We start from the raw sequence: 18,066 nt of genomic DNA, 5'->3' as shown, positions 1-18,066 counted from the left end.
ACCCTATGTGCCCATTCACTCTAATGAGTCTCATAGGCTATAATGGAGAATGGAAAAACATCCAAAATTTTTCCAAATCAAGAGTATACCCTTCAGTGTGATATGAGAAATTCATCTTATCCAACCCTTAACCAAACCCCAATTTGAACTTGAACGTAAGTGTGTCCTGAACTCTAACCCTAACCCTAACCCTAACCCTATTGGGCCATTCACTGTCATGAATCTCATAGGCTATAATGGAGAATGGGAAAACATCCACAATTTTTCCAAATCAAGAGTATACCCTTCAGTGTAATATGAAAATTTCATCTTATCCAACCCTAAACCAAACCCCAATTATAACTTGAACATAAGATGGCCTGAACTCTAACCCTAACCCTATGGGCCCATTCACCCTAATGAATCTCATAGGCTGTATTGGAAAATGGTAAAACATCCAACATTTTTCCAAATCAAGAGTATACCCTTCAGTGTGATATGAAAATTTCATCTTATCCAACCCTAAACCAAACCCCAATTTTAACTTGAACGTAAGTGTGTCCTGAACTCTAACCCTAACCCTAACCCTATGGGCCCATTCACTCTAATGAATCTCATAGGCTATAATGGAGAATGAAAAAACATCCAAAATTTTTCCAAATCAAGAGTATACCCTTCAGTGTGCTATGAAAAATTTATCTTATCCAGCCCTAAACCAAGCCCCAATTTTAACTTGAACGTAAGTGTGTCCTGAACTCTAACCCTTACCCTAACCCTAACCCTATGGGCCCATTCACTCTAATGAATCTCACAGGCTATAATGGAGAATGGGAAAACATCCAACATTTTTCCAAATCAAGAGTATACCCTTCAGTGTGATATGAATAATTCATCTTATCCAACCCTAAACCAAACCCCAATTTTAACTTGAACGTAAGTGTGTCCTGAACTCTAAGCCTAACCCTAACCCTAACCCTATGGGCCCATTCACTCTAATGAATCTCATAGGCTATAATGGAGAATGGGAAAACATCCAAAATTTTTCCAAATCAAGAGTATACCCGTCGGTGTGATATGAAAATTTCATCTTATCCAACCCTAAACCAAACCCCAATTTTAACTTGAACATAAGTGTGTCCTGAACTCTAACCCTAACCCTAACCCTATTGGCCCATTCACTCTAAAGAGTCGCATAGGTTATAATGGAGAATGGGAAAACATCCAAAATTTTTCCAAATCAAGAGTATACCCTTCAGTGTGATATGAAAATTTCATCTTATCCAACCCTAAACCAAACCCCAATTATAACTTGAACGTAAGTGTGTCCTGAACTCTAACCCTTACCCTATGGGCCCATTCACCCTAATGAATCTCATAGGCTATATTGGAGAATGGGAAAACATCTAAAATTTTTCCAAATCAAGAGTATACCCTTCATTGTGATATGAAAATTTCATCTTATCCAACCCTAAACCAAACCCCAATTTTAACTTGAACGTAAGTGTGTCCTGAACTCTAACCCTAACCCTAACCCTATGGGCCCATTCACTCTAATGAATCTCACAGGCTATAATGGAGAATGGGAAAACATCCAACATTTTTCCAAATCAAGAGTATACCCTTCAGTGTGATATGAAAAATTCATTTTATCCAACCCTAAACCAAACCCCTATTTTAACTTGAACGTAAGTGTGTCCTGAACTCTAACCTTAACCCTATGGGCCCATTCACTCTAATGAATCTCATAGGCTATAATGGAGAATGGGAAAACATCCAAAATTTTTCCTAATCAGGAGTATACCCTTCAGTGTGATATGAGAAATTCATCTTATCCAACCCTAAACCAAACCCCAATTTTAACTTGAATGTAAGTGTGTCCTGAATTCTAACCCTAACCCTAACCCTATGGGCCCATTCACCCTTATGAATCTCATAGGCTATATTGGAGAATGGGAAAACATCCAAAATTTTTCCACACTGCAGGGGTCCCCCCCCCCCCCCAGTAATATCAATGAGTACTTTGATATATATGTCACTCATTTGAAATCCTTCTTTGGTCATGTGGGTTTTCTGAATACACTAATACAATTTTATGAATTGCACTTCTTGAGTGAATCCTACAAGTACCAGATAGTGCTGTTGGGCAAAACTGTGAGGAGTTAGGATCTGGTTAGAATTTTGGGGAACCATCCCCTCTCTACCTGACACCAGGACCCCCACTCACACCTTGCCTTTCACCCATCAACATTCATGCACAAAGGAAGAAGAAAATCAGAAAGAACAGGATGGTTTTTAGCAAATGTGCAAACAGGCAAGTGCCACTCCCAGAGCCAGATTAACCATTAGCCCAAATAGGCACTGGCCTAAGGGCCCCCATGCCTTTAGGGGCCCTGGGATGTCCCTTCCCTTAATTTCCCTCCTGCTTGCAGCTCTCCCAGCTTGCATGCGCAACCAGCAACTGAGTTGCTCTTTGCCCAACTTGCCTGGTGTGGCTGGTGCTGGTGTTGTCACCAAGTTTGCCTCTCCCCTGAAGCTTAGTAAAAGCGGCTTTTAAGAAGAAATAATGAGCATACGGATCAGTTCTCAATTGAGAGAGGGGTAAGGCAGGGGTGTCCACTTTCCCCATCCTTATTTATAATGGCGATAGAGCAATTAGCAGAAAGAATTAGGAATTCAGGCAGAATAGGATGTAGAATGGGAAAGGAGGGAATAAAAATCAACTTGTTTGCAGATGATTTAATTATTACAATATCTAACCCGAAAGAAGCCATTAGGGAAACAAAAATTATATTAGAGGATTTTGAAGCCGCAGCAGGTCTAAGAATAAATATGGAAAAGTCAGAAATAATGTACTTTAATGTTGGATTGGATGAAAGGAAAGAAATTAATAGGATAACTAATATGGGGATGGGAGTTAAGAAATTTAAATATTTAGGGATAGAAATCTATAAAAATATTAACAGGATAGTGGAGGGAAATTATAAAAAAATCTGGGAGAAGATAGAGAGGGATATGCAGCAGTGGGGGAAAAGGACGATGAGTTTGACCACTAAAATAAAGAGTGTATCGATGTTTTGGATGCCAAGGTTGTTGTACCTTTTTCAAACGATACCATTGGAGTTAAACAAGCAAAAAATGATTAACTGGAACACTAAAATAAGGGAATGAATATTTGGAAGTAGGAAACTTAGAATCCCAAAAAAATTAGCATACAACCATCAATCGGAACTTGGATGGGGAGTTCCAGATATAATTCATTACTATGAAGCATTTCAGCTTAAGGCATTATTAGAGATAGAGAAGGAAGGGGATCAGAAATGGATAAGGTTTGAGAATGAAGCTAATAATGGGGTAGGAAAACATGGCATCTTTACGAACATGGGGGTGTAGGAACTTAATTTAAACATGGGACCAAGGAAAAATGGATTAAATGTTTTGAAGAAATGGCAGCCGAAATGGCTGAATAGGGTATCTAGATGGACGCCATTAGAAACATTGATGGAGGGAGATAAGGAGCACAAGTGGAGCGAACTACTTAAGATTAAAGGATTTAGAAGAGTAGAAGACTTGTTAATATTAGATAAGTTAAAACCATTACAGGAGTTACAAGAAGCCGTAGGAGTACAATATTGGCTTAAGGCTACAAGATTGTATACTAAAGTTAAGAAGGAAGAGGAGAAGAGTAATTTAAATGAAGAAGAACCTATGGAAAGGTTTTACAAATTAATGGGAAAAACAAAAAAAAGGATTAGTAAGCATCTTATACAGGAGTATGAATTCAGGCAATGAAGGAGCGTTAAGCTACCTTCAACGGACATGGAGTTCAGAAGGCTAAATAACGAAACGAACAGGGGAGAAGATAATGGAAGGTTTTAAAAAAGTTAAGATTCATAAGGTTAGAGAAATGGAACTGAAATTTTTCACCAAATGGTATAGAACTCCGGCTACTTTAGCCAATATGTTTCCTGGGTTGAGCCCTAAGTGTTGGCACTGTAAGAAAGAGAAGGGATGGTACACCCACATGTGGTGGGAGTGCCTTGAGGCCAAGAAATTATGGGAAATGGTAGTGGGAATGATAAAGAAATTCTTTCAGGTAGAGTTGAGAATTAACTTTGAATTAATACAGATGAGTATATTAGGGAATGAGATAATAGGGAAGAATAATCAAGATTTACTAAAAGCAATGATATCAGAGGGTAAAGCAGTAATAGCGGCAGGATGGAAGGATAAAAGTAAATGGAAGGAAAGAACTTGGCATAACTATCTCTTCGATTTTATCCAGTCAGATATAGCTGCTATAATATCGCAAGAAGAATCATGGGAGGAAAGAAGATCAAGAATCAAAGAAAAGTGGTGGATCTACCTGAAATGGGCAAAGGAAGAAAGGAGAGTGGACATTCAGTGGAAGCTACAAGTCCTTTGTCCCTGGCTGGAAGAAGAAGAGGATGTATAGACTAAGGGGGGTGGGTTGGGGGACCAATGTAAATGGATACTAGAAAGCATGTAGAGAATTGATTAATGAATAATAATAATAAAAAATATACATTAAAAAAAAGAAGAAGGTGCCTGCAGGTTGCAGTGGGGGTGCTGGGGTGGGTGCTCAGACTCTGAGATAATTTGTGAGGTCCCCCCCCCCCAAGATTTTGACTGCCTATGGGCCTCCACAGGGTTTAATCCTGCACTGCCTACTCATAATGTTTGACAATGGATTCCCACCCCCAGGCCTCAGATTCAGTGGGAGCTCACAGGAGCACAGCTCCTGAACCTTTCTGAGAGTTCTACCTCCTCCTTTTGAGAGTTCCACCTCCTTGTCCATTGAATAGTATGTGCAGCTGTATAACAATCCCTGAATGAGCTCCACCACCTGTTTTTCTACAAAATGACCCCTGCCCTCTCCTACCCTGGATTTTTGCAGAACTTATCTTTTCTAAACTGATGGCTTTTTATGAATGGCTTTTATAATTTTTGCTTTCCAGTTTTGCATTTTCAGGAATCCTTACATTCCAAGATTTTTATACCAAGAAGCACACCATGCTAGAACCAATGTGCTGAGAGCCAGTCTATTATAATAAACACAACATTACCCCCCAAACTTAACATAGAATTATTGTCTAAATCACTTCTGCCCAAACATTTCCTAGGATCCTACAAGTCTAAAAGATCGCTTTCACTACATGTCAATTTGTACTAATACTATAGTTCTGTTTAAAATGAGTAATGAAGAAAAGGATATATACATAATGGATTTTTTTTTTTTTTTTGCTGTCTCTTGGTGCCTCACTCACTTGTGCTACTCGTCCTATAACCCATCAGATTCAATTCTGTAACTCTAGATTCAAAATTGGATCCACTCAGTTTTGTCCCTAGTCCAGCCTGTACCTATTAAATGCCAAGCTGGCTCTCCCCCCCCACACACACTTCTTTGCACCACACCTACATTCTTGAAATTAAAAGTTGGCATCCCCAGCAGAAGTCACGTCACAGTATGTCAAAGGACTACCTTATTTAAAGATACAATTGAACTATAAACTGAACTCAGTCAATCTGCACATTACGTCAAAATATGTCTGAGAGACCTTTAAATTATCAGCTATTACAGCTCTTTGATTACTTTCAACTTTCACTGATAAGTGTTAATCAGTTCAAGGCCACAGCTTCTAGTATCTAATATAACTTTGTCCTGGTCTTTGCAGAGATTTTGGTCTGGAAGTACAGAAGTTTTGTTCAGAAATGGTTAATTAATAGCTTACATAGGTTATTTCAGTTCAATGAATGGGTACGCTTACTGAATATAAAAAGTAGCACTTTCACATCTTCTGAGTCATTTTCAGACTTTGGTGTAAACTCGTGTAAATTTACTATAGTTGCTTGAAATGCCTGCAATATCAGCATTGCTTTTCATATGGAAAATTGTGGTAATTTTGTTCTATAATTTGTTATCAGTTCTAGGAATAAGGAAGAGGTAAGGACGATTTTTAATACATATTTTGATGAAGTCTGAACTGTCTCCTTTTATATCATTGTATGTCTATGAGTTTTTTTAAAAAAATTGGTGCTTAGTAAAAATAGCCATTGGTAAAAGTAATACTTGTTAACTGTAATGACCCACTTTCCAGGTAGACAGGCATAAGAATTAGTAGACAGACCCTTTTAAACCTTTCCACAAAATTCAAAAGATACATTTCACATAGGAAAAGAAAGTTGTATGTGATCAATTAAATTATATGATTTGGTATTCATGGATTTTTAGAAATGCTGAGCATTTCAGTTCAGGTGAGATAAGCCAATGATATGGTCTGTGAAATATATTTAGGAATCTTCATATATATAAATTAATAATTTGTCATTTTTGGTTTCTTTTCTATATTACAAATATTTTCTAATTAGATCTGTAATTATTTGCATAGATGAATAATTTGATTTACAAATAATTAAAATAAACCAATAAAACAGTTTTAGTTCTATAAAAAAGAAATGAATGCATGTTTAATATTTCTGTGAATGGCTTTTATCTTGTAAATTATTTGATCTCCACCCATTAATTTCATAAGCATTCCATAGTATTATCTTTCTTCTTGATATTCCTTCATATTACATATCTGCTTTTTTTCCTAATTTGCATAGGTTCACTATGCTTTCAAAGGTTACTTGATTTACAGCTATTTTATTTTAGGATTTGTAGAACAATGTTTTCAACCATGCTTCTACATGCCTATTTATATGTAATACTGAGCATTACATTGTTATAACTTCGTTAAAGACACTCCAAAAATGAGTGTCTTTAACGAAGTGGCTGCATCAGACAAGCTATAATTTCCACAGACCACTATAAATGTGGGTCCTGAAGCAGCTATACAAATGACCTTATAGCAATGGGTAGCTCTGGTCTGAGCTGTATATCTATGCCCATATAAAAACGCAATGAGGTAGTTCAATAAGATTTGCAGTGACACCCTGAACAGTGTTACACCTTCCTAAGTCTGGTGACTTCAGTGGATTTAGAAGGATGGAACTCTGTTTAGTATTACACAGCTGGATGAACAGTTAAGTATGGTTAGGTTATAAATGCACATTGACCTTAGCAATATGGTATATTCAAAGGTGTATTAAGACTTCAATGGTATATTAAGGCAATTATTCATCTGCTGATTATTTGAGCAGGTAGACTTGATTTCTAAAAAGAAAAAAAGCACATATCAGCAATACTAGCAGGCATATTGCTCAAATTTGTAAACAACAATTAAACCAAACAGATTTTCTTTTCCTTTTACCAAAGCAAAGGAAGATTTTTGAGTCAAAGCTTATTTGACTCAAAAAGAAAAAAACACATTTTTTCAACCCTGCCTATGTACCCCTCCCCAGTTCTATTCCACAGTATTCAGTAGATAATAAAATGTATCTTAGCAAACATATTTTGCCATAAAATTCTATTTATGTTAAAAATGATTAGTGATAATCAAGAGGGAATGAGGTAGTAGTGATATGTTTAGAACAGAAGATAAATTTCATTGAATGTGATTTACTGTATCTGGTGCATTTTCATTACCGAGGCTATAACAAGCTTCTGTATTGTGCTCAAGTCATTATTTGCTACTTATCTACTGCCTCCTTAGTGGATTTATTACTCAGATGAGGGCAATCCCTTCTAGCAACAATGGAAATTGTATGTTGTAAATAGAAGCTTTCATAGCAGACTTGAAGGTCAAATCTGAATTTATGGTCCTAATCTATGCCATGTCCCTGTTGCCTTTGCAGACGTCTGAATGAGCCACCCTTGGAGAATGGGATGCTGCCATATCTTGGCTGTGCTTTGCAATTTGGCTCCAATCCTCTCAAATTCCTCAGAGCAAGACAAAAGAAATATGGCTCCATTTTCACTTGCAGATTGGCAGGGAAATATGTTCATTTCCTCACAGACCCTTTTTCCTATCACTCTGTGATGCAACAAAGAAAACATCTGGACTGGAAAAAGTTCCACTTCGCAGCCTCGGCAAAGGTAGCACATTCAGAAAATGAGAATATTTTCAGAAATAAAATGTATTTTAAATATTTTTTAAAAACACAATGGAAATCCTAAAAACGTACCAGCAAATAACTAGCTGTAGCTGGCATTACCAGTTAAAATCATATAGGCAATAATGTTTCACCTGGTATTATAGCCATAGATTAAGATTAGTACAGCATACAATGATAGATTGTTTGGTTCTCTTGAATTATAATGTTCACATTACTTTTAAAGACATTTTGCAGCAAATTTATCAGAAACTGTTGTGATGAATTTGCATAGGACTGCCAAGTGTGCTCCACATTGTCCTTTAGATGTCCATGCCTTATCCATTTTCTTCTATGATTGACTGTTACTGTGAAAACTAGTATCTGTATATCAACATAGGATGTCTGGCTCCATACACATGACATTGGCAGTTTCACTTCATATTAGGACCAGAACACTCAGTCCATGAACTCCAAGTGTCACATATGGTTGAGCCTTAGTGCCAGCAAGTTTATACAACCAGTTTCAATTCTGAACTAGAAAATTTATGCTTCACAAACAAAACCTTTCCCAACCAAACACATGACAGTTCATGTAAAATAGAAGAAAACCCTTAGCATCCTTTTCAGTACTCATATTCAATACTCTGTAAAAATCAGTCTACTCACTACTCTAGCAAGAGACAATGAAAAGCTCTCTTCAGTTGAAATGAAAGTTAATTAGGGTCCCAAATAACCATTATCCATTAGTAGGCTATGTATGTAATAATTTCTCACTCTTGTAGTCTTCTTCTATACCTCTGTTTTAAATTATGGATATAATTGTTTGCTAGTGATTTTTCCTTGTATGTTCATCTGAGTTGTGGGTTGTGTTCTGCTGTACAGGGCTCCTAATATTTTCTTCCATCTCCATATTGTTCTCACCGCAAAACTGGCCCTCTGGCCATGAGGTTCAAAGAGGTTCTTAGGGTGCATGAGTATGCAAAGAAAGGGGTGAGAGGTTGGATCCCAGTTATAGGTTCTGATCATCTTTCCTTAACATTTGCTATATTTGATGGCAGGCTTTTGGACATGGAAGTATTGACCCAAAGGATGGGAACACCACTGAAAATATGCACCAGACCTTCATGAAAACTCTTCAGGGTAAAGCACTGAACTTTCTCAATGAAGCTATGATGGAAAACCTTTCCTATGTCATGCTGGAATCAACTGCATCAAAAATGAACTCCAGTGATTGGGTAACTGATAAACTTTATGAATTCTGTTGCCGTGTGATGTTTGAATCTGGGTTTTTAACACTTTTTGGTACAGAGATTAACCCAAACAACAAGTTCCATTCTAACCAAGAAGACCAAAAAACACTTATTCTAAACTGTCTAGAGAATTTTAAAGAATTTGACCAAATTTTCCCAGCTCTAGTGGCAGGCCTACCTATCTACATATTCAAAAGTGCCCACAGGGCACGCGAGAAGCTGGCTGAATCTCTACTCCATGAGAATCTTCAAAAAAGAGAGAACATTTCTGAACTTATTTCTCTTCGCATGTTCTTGAATGATACACTCTCCACTTTTGATGATAAGGAAAAAGCAAAGACCCATCTTGCAGTTCTGTGGGCTTCACAAGCAAACACAATTCCGGCTACATTTTGGAGCTCATTCTACCTTATTAAGTAAGTAGCTACACAGGACATACTATAAGAAACAGGACCTCTCTATACATGTGTTGTTTCTTATGATAGTTAGTCAGATTCTGCTCTTGGTTGGTTGTGCACCATGTGGTACTTTACTACGGTATGCATATTACTATTTGGCAGATAGATAGATAGATAGATAGATAGATAGATAGATAGATAGATAGATAGATAGATAGATAGATAGATAGATAGATAGATAGATAGATAGATAGATAGATAGATAGAAAGATAGATTGATTCAGGTGGGTAGCCATGTTGGACTGAAACAATAGAACGAAGTTGGAGTCCAGTGGTACCTTTAAGATCAACAAATTTTAATTCTGGGTATAAGCTTTCATGTGCATGCACACTTCACCAAATATACTTCATCTTTGGTGGTCCTAAAAGTGCCACTGGACTCAAACATTGTTCTAATATGCCTTGAAGTCTCAACCAACTCACAGCAACCACTCATGGGGGTTTTGAGGCAAGAAGAGATGTAGTCTGCAATTGCATTTATCTGAATAACAACACCCCTCTTCCTTGGTGGTCTTCCATCCAAATATTAAACATGGCCATCCCATTTTAGCTCCCAAGATTGGATGAGGTTGAGCGAATCTGGGCTATTCAGCCTGTCCTACCTCCCAGATCATCTGTAAATATAACTTTAATAGCTGTTGTGGCCAGGGGACATTTCATCCTGAGGTGGAATACCGGGTTGTTGCTTCATCATCAGGAGGATTTGAATTCCATCTTTTCTTTCACAAAGCCTCTATGCTACTGCCTGATTATTAGGCTACTGATAAGGTCTACTATTCTCATCCACCTAGCTGAGAATGTTTCTATGAACTGTGACTAGCAATTACATATCTTCTCTTCCTGATGCCCATGCATAAGCACTGAGTCATAGCCACTCTTTGCATTGTGACCAGCATGTCTGTTTCAGGAATCCAGAAGCAATGAAAGCAGCTGTGGAAGAGGTACAACGAGTGCTGGAAAATGCTGCTGAAAAAATGGCGTTGAATAGGAAGCATATTTTCTTGAATAAAAAACATCTGGATAACATGCCTGTATTAGGTATGTTTGGTTTTGGTTTTTCTTGCTATCAAGAGATAGTTGACTTATGGCGCCCCCATGAGGTTTTCAAGGCAAAAGCTGTTCAGAGGTGGTTTGCCATTGCCTGCCTCTGCATCATGAACCTAGTGTTCCTTGGTGGTCTCCTTCCAAACACAGGGCTGGCCCTGTCTAGCTTACAAAATCTGATGAAATTGGGCTAGCTTGGAATAAAGTACCTGGAACTTCCACTACTTTCCTGCACTATGAACAAACTGCTGATATTTGTGTGTGTGTGTAAAGTGCCATCAAGTTTGCAGCTGACTTCTGACAACCCCAGCAAGGGCCTTTCAAGGCAGGCGAGAAACAGAGGTGGTTTGCAGAATCTTTCTTGGAGGTCTCTCATCTAAGAACCAACCCTGCTTATTTTCCAAGATCTGTCAAGGCTGGGCTATACCATGTTGCCTCCCATGCCTTCCCTTCCTGCTGATATTTAGGAGCTATTAAACATTAAGAAACATCAGTTGTATAATATTCTTGTCCATGGTCACCACAACATATGTACTGCACTATGTTTCTATATAGCTATAATAGCGTTTGGTGGTAAAGAATAACATCCCAGGAATTTTACTCTAGTTTTCAATCATCTTCAAAATGTATAAAGTGTCTTTGTTAAAATCTCTCTATCTTTTTTAAACAGATAGTATTATCAAAGAAGCAATAAGACTCTCCAGTGCATCCATGACAATCAGAGTTGCTAAGGAAGATTTCTCTTTGCAGCTAAGGGCTGGCTCCTACAATATTCGCAAAGATGACATCATAGCCCTTTATCCTCAGCTGTTACATTTTGATCCAGAAATTTATTCTGATCCCTTGGTGAGTAATCAGAGCTTTAGATAATAACTGCACAAATTAAAGAAGATGGTGTCTTTTTCTACAATAAAGTATTTGATGCCAATACTGTTATTCTTCTATGCTTTTTAGCCGCCCTGAGCCTGCCTCGGCGGGGAGGGCGGGGTATAAATAAAAGTTTATTATTATTATTATTATTATTATTATTATTATTAGACAAACTGCAGACTGATGAGAGTTTCCTCATGGTGTACTGGGGTGCAATGAAAAAGAACGATGTAGCAATAAGATGCGAGGCAAGCTGTAACTTTAATAAAAGCAAAATTAAACAGTCTAACAGCCCAATCCAGACATACGTGGCGGGCGGCTGATCGGGCATGGGCGGATCTACGGCACCACTCGTTGGCTTCCAAAGGGGAGACGGTACACCACGCTGGGAGAGGGAAGAAGGGCCTGACAAGCGAGAAAGAACCCATTGCCATGGTGATTCTGCACAGGCGCACGCCATTGGGCCACTGCCGAGGCGGGGGTGGGGGAGGCACAGGCTCGCGCAGGACCACGGGATTGGTCAGCCCATTGCACATGACCAGGCAAGGGGGTGGAAAGTCCATGCCTGAGAGGCTGTCAATCCCCCCACTCCCTCCCGCTATCAGAGACTCTGCCAATGTCAGGCTGGTGGCCAGGGGCATGCACGGACAAGCAGGAAGTGCCAAGTGCAGGAGTTCCCTATCCTAGCCAGTGCCTGGAATGTGTGTCTGAGAGTGACCAGACCAAGTCCAAAAGACACCACCACCCGGAGCCCCCCCCCAGTGTTGCCCTGCTGCCACCCCCCTCTATGTGCAAGGAACACCTCCCCTGGGGGCTGCAGAACTCAGAGTGCGAGCTGCTGGGCATGCATCCACTTCAGCAACCCCCCTAAGTGCCCAGCGCACAACAGCCCTGTGCGGTCGGGTAGGCCATCAGTCTGGGCAGGCTAAGGGGTGGCAACACCCTCCCCTGTCCAGCCACGCAGGGGGCAGCGTGGCGGCTCATAGACCATTCCCCACCCCCAAGAACCAAGTCTGTCACCCTCCCAGGCACTCCCTCAGAGAGGCCACAGACAAAGGGGGGGGGTTGCCCCAGGAAAGTGCAGCATATGCCAAGCAGGAGAGACAACAGAGGGCACAACTCAGACTTTATTTTTCCAGAACAGAGTGCAGCAGTTTCCCTGGTGCGCACTGGGCAGTCTCACCGTGGGCAGGCAGAAGCAGCTGAGGGAATGGGGGGGGGGGGCAGTGGAGTGGCACACCTAGAAGCCTCTGTGTTTGAGTCCCACCTGCAAAATGGAGACAGAGATCAAGAGCACCTTCAGGGGCGGTGGCTGGAAAAGCAGGCTGCATTTCAGCTGGGTGCTGTCTTAAAGGGACAGTCTCTGACCCACCTCCCCACAACAGAGCATCTGCCACACACACATGTTCCATGCCCCGCCAGGAGTTGGGAATGCTGCAGAGGGCAGACCAAGGGAAGGGAGCAGGCGGCAGCACAGGGAGCGAGGTCAGCATATGCCCCCTGCCAGAGCCCACTGCCTGGTTCAAGTGCCAGAGACGCTCGCACACTGAGCGGTCGAGAGCGAGGGGAGGGGGAGGCTGGGAGGGACAGTGGCACTTACCCAGCCATGAATGACAGTCCTCGCATGCAGAGCCTCCGGGAGCCCGGAACCTGTGGAGACCTGGAAAAAAAGGCAGTTAGCCCCAAGGGAGAGACCTCTCTCTCCCCCTCGCAAGTGACAGATACTGTCAAAGCAACCACGAGGTGCAAAACCTGTCACCAACATGCCTGCCTGTCCCTCACTATAAGTCCATATGGCTGGGAGATCACCAACAGAACTTCCCGCCAAGCGCTCCTCTCCCTAATAACTGAATTGTGCGAGGCCAGAGCGGACATATTTCTAGGAGGGGGGAGACTGCAATTAGGTGCTGGGGAGGGGGCTCATCAGCCCGAGGTGCGAGGAGATTGGTGAGGCAATCACACTGCTCCCTAAGGGGTCTGCGAGCTTCCGCAGCGGTGAAGGCAACCTTTGTTTTTGGTTTCAATGAGTGCCTATGGGCCACGCCACCATTTTTGCAGGCGTAAAGTTGCGCCTCTTGGGGGGGGGGCATGTCATGGGCCAAACTGCTCAGGAAGCCGCCTAAGCCTGGTCGCGCCCCCAATTCCACCCCCTTCTCTGCCTGAATGCTGCACTCCGCCTCACATCCGCCCATGCTCGGGTGCAGCCCTCAGGCACCGCTGCCCTCGGACGGAGCAGCGCTTGGGCAGCCCCCCGCCCACAGAACTCCCCTCCGCTGTGGCGGTTCCGGTCGTATGTCGGCGCAAACCCTTCCTGCGCCCACGTAGTGACTCATCTGCTCCCAAAAGACTTTCCGCCCCTACCCCCTGGATTGCACTCTAAAAACATTTGTATTGAAATAGATACCTCTATACCTAAGCCCAAATTCACATATCCAACTTAATTCCTTTTAGCCCCTCTCCTGCTGATAGTGTACAAGTGAGAAAAATCAGAAAATAATTTTTAAATGTACCTGTATTTATGCATGTGTGAAACCTATAAAATGTGGTTGTAACTATGTTTCTGGATCGATTGTTAACCTTGCAGGAATGTTGATTTACAACTGAATTTCAAGTGAAATTTTCAGCCTTACCACACTTTACAATTAGGGTTGCCAGGTCCCTCCTGGGAACTGATAGGGGATGAGGGGACTTCCTGGGAGCAAGATGGAGGCCCAGCCTCCATGCAATGATGTACCTACATCACTGCCCACATGACCCAGAAGGGTTGTCATCACATCAAGGTGGCAATTTACCATAGAGTTTTTGCTCAAGTAACAGAGCTTCAACCTGAGATCCCCAACATGATGACATGTGGGCAGTGACATAGACATGTAGCTGTACATTGGCTGGGCTGCCCTATTTACCCTATTTTTCAGGGTAAGTTCCCCTGCCAGATAGCTGATCAGTGGCACAGTGGTGGGGCTGGAAGCAAGGAAACTCCACCTCCATCAGAAGGCTCTTGCAACCCTACATACAAATTTCAGACTTTGTTTTGTTGATATGATCTGTCAGGGCACATGAACCATGCTAGCAACCCAAACAGGAACCCTGTGGCTGATCCTGCTTACAAAAATGGTATAAGAAAGATGGTTAAATCCCCTCTGTTCTTGCTCCATGCTCTGGGCTTCAAACACTTCCTAATAGCAATGAAACACATATGGGGTTTTCCAAAAATAACCCATCAGCATCAGCAGTTTCTGTACTCGTTTTTTCCATCATCATCATCTGTGTGTTCCTCAAGTGCAAGGAGCCTTCCACTGATGCCTGGTGTCCTCTATTAATGCAAGAATATCTTGTAGAGATCTTTGTGCCAGCAGAACACACTGGTGCTGACAAAATGAAATCGCAGGCTCCAACTTGTTAATTAGAAGGCACGCTATGATTTCTCTAATAAATACCAAGCATGTTTCTGCCCAATATCAGAGGAGAGAAAATATCATTGTAATGCCTACTGAAGTCAACAGAAAGAGGTTGTTCTTGGGTTTAATTGTAACGGAACAGGAGAAATCTCTCAGTTAAAATTAAAACCAAATTTCAGTTTAGTTAGCAGTGGTTTGGATCCTTCACAGTGCAAAGGCAGGTGTGCTCATGGAACACAACTTTCTTCCCAAGAGATCCTGTCTGTGGATCAAACATCAGCATCCACTGTTAACATTTTCTTGCAATAACCCCCAGTATTTGTGTATAAGCTTTTGTTTGATGACTATTGAAATAGAGCGGTATGGAATGATTACTAGAATATCTGGAAGCTAAAGATTTCCTTATAGAAAGATTTATATTCAAGTATTCAGGGAAAGTATTGAATACTCACGTTACATGTAAAAATGTGAAGTCATCTAATGCTGACCTTAAATAACATTGCATTTACAATTACATTATTTGGGGCTTTGTTGACAGGCATTCAAGTATGACCGCTATCTTAGTGAAAATGGAGAAGAAAAGACCATTTTTTATCGCAATGGTCAGAAGTTAAAATATTACTACATGCCATTTGGAACAGGACATGCCAAATGCCCTGGAAGATTATTTGCAGTTCATGAAATTAAACAGTTTTTGACTTTGTTGCTTTCCTGCTTTGAGGTGGAGCTTGTGGAGAAGAATGTGAAATGCCCTTCATTAGACCAGTCGCGTGCAGGACTTGGAGTTTTACAACCAACAACTGATGTTGATTTCAAGTACAGATTAAAACCTCTTTGAATGTGTGCAACAAAATATTCACTCAAAAAGTTATGCAGTGCACTAGCAATGAGGATTTTAAGCAACTATTAATACCACTTAACATAGTTTGTAAAGAAAAGGCTCTCCTTTGGAAATCTAATCGAGGGCCACATTTTCACAGGCTCTCAGACAATAAGAAGTATAGTTCAATCCACTAAATATTTTAGTGCTACATCTGAAGTAGAGCCCTTGAGCTGATGTGAGTAAAATGAGGGGAAGTATTACATATGCATGCCTTGTGTATGGAAGAGGTTTGTGAGTGTATAGCTTGCAGTAGATCTCTGAGAAAGGATTACTTCTTCCCTGTCCGGTAGAAACCCTTTCTGTGCTGCTGCTGCCCTTTCTGTCCTTGCAAACAAATATTACAGACAGACATGAGATCAGGGGTTGGTACTGAGAGCAGTTGTTTGCTTAACACTTGTGCTGGTTAATCATTACAGCAATAGTACGAAATATTTAGGCAGTAAACCCAGACATGGCTGCTGCCAGCTGAAGACTTTTGTACACGAGCACTCTGCTTTGTTGTAGTTCGAAATGTCAGCAGCCTTTCAAGGAGGATTTTTCCCAGGTGGAGTTTATAAATTGTATTATTGCTAACTTTAAAGAATATTTGTGTGTATGTGTGTGTGCAACCAACTTTATTAAATAATTTTTTTTGATCATTTTGTAAATAGCTCACACATATTGTCAATAAATAAATAATTTTGTCCTATGAAAGGAACTTTCCCTCTCTCAAATGAATGTGAGTTTTGTAGATAGTCAATTATCAATCTTGATTCCCACTCAGTCCCAATGAGTAAAGTCAAAAAGGCGCTGTTAATGTGCAACTTAAAGAATTTTACACAGGAACATTAAAAGGCACCCTACAGTCATAAAAGTTCCAAATGCATTTAGGAATCTCTCAATATAAACTGAGTACTTCAGGCTTGCCTAAACTCTCTGTGGAGAAATGTCCGGATCACAAACAGAAGATATATTTACAAACATGTCCATGCATGTGCATGGGTGTGTGTGCGCACACAAAGAGAGACAGATTCTAATACATCACTAAAACTTCACAAAGCCACACATTAAAAAATGGTTGTATGCTCATTAATTACAGTGGGTGCAATTTAATGTTCAGGCATTATTGTGCTTGAATAATATTGAGGGCTGACACCTGATTGAAGTAATTCAGTTGATTAATCATAGGAGTTTTAATTGTTCACTCAGTAATTCTGCACAAATTTGCATATAAATAAACAATTATGACAAGAATGGCACACTTTATTTTTAGACTAATGAGTTGCAACTAAACAGGTGCCAACTAAAAGCATGCCTTTCTTTCTTTTCCATAACAAGGATAGAAAAATGTCTATCAAATAGTACCTGACATCTTTGGTTTCCCTTTTTTAAAAAAATCCCTTTAAGAAACATGACAACGTGACAACATTTTCCCTTCTTTCCTGGAATTCTCGAGCAGTGGGTGGATGGATGGGATAGTTTAGTAGTAGTAGTAGCAGTAGTCATAGTCGTCATAAATTGACTGCCTGTTTTTTTTTCTTTCTCTAAGCTAATAGCAGCTGAGGGGAAGGTGAGATTAAATGCTTTAATGCTTTTAGGTGACAGTAAAGAGACATGAAGACTAAAGTCTCAACATCTGGATCCTCATCACTGATACCTGTGGAGTGAGGTTGAACGCAGATCATAAGAGCAAAAGACAAGCCTTTCTAAATCTGGCCCATCTAGTTTGATTGTGTGTCAAACAGTGGCCAAAACCCAGATGCCATTAGGAGGTCCACCAATGGGGCCAGAACTCCAGAAGACCTCCCACTGTGGCTCCCCACCATCAAGAATACAGAGCATCACTGCCTTAGACATAGTGTTCCATCTACACCTTGTAGCTAATAGCCAGAGTGAAGGTTTTGCTCCTGTCAAACCTCCAGAGAAAAAATGTATTTCATCACAAGGGTACTAATCTCATCTCCTGGCTTGTGCTCCTGAACTATCCCCTTTTTTCAGATGAGCTCTGCTGTCGAAAGTAAGCCCTAGTAGGATTATGGTTTGAACCTATACCCATGTACCCTACCATCATCATAATTGAATCCCACTTTTTAGTCCTTGGAATTCACCCAAAAGAATGATACAGAATTAGCTAAAATATACCAAATCACTAGAAAAAAACCACATTTTTAAAAGCTTTTGAACCACAAAGATAAACAAACTTTGTAGGA

The 18,066-nt window shown here is 40.6% G+C and overlaps 1 protein-coding gene across 1 annotated transcript; it reads left to right on the top strand.

Moving 5' to 3' along the window:
- Nucleotides 1-5,816: 5,816 nt before the first annotated feature.
- On the top strand, nt 5,817-15,900 carry LOC132590504 (cytochrome P450 7A1). Its single transcript, XM_060263411.1, has 6 exons — nt 5,817-5,941; nt 7,735-7,975; nt 9,033-9,640; nt 10,590-10,720; nt 11,397-11,572; nt 15,533-15,900. Exons 1-6 carry the CDS (start codon nt 5,853-5,855, stop codon nt 15,830-15,832), a joined length of 1,545 nt encoding a protein of 514 aa, XP_060119394.1. The 5' UTR covers nt 5,817-5,852; the 3' UTR covers nt 15,833-15,900.
- Nucleotides 15,901-18,066: the final 2,166 nt, after the last annotated feature.

Source organism: Heteronotia binoei, unplaced genomic scaffold (genome assembly GCF_032191835.1).
Source record: "Heteronotia binoei isolate CCM8104 ecotype False Entrance Well unplaced genomic scaffold, APGP_CSIRO_Hbin_v1 ptg000067l___fragment_4___debris, whole genome shotgun sequence".
Lineage (NCBI taxonomy): Eukaryota > Metazoa > Chordata > Lepidosauria > Squamata > Gekkonidae > Heteronotia > Heteronotia binoei.
The sequence above is the reverse complement of the archived record's forward strand: the minus strand, read 5'-3'. Positions and strand labels throughout refer to the sequence as shown.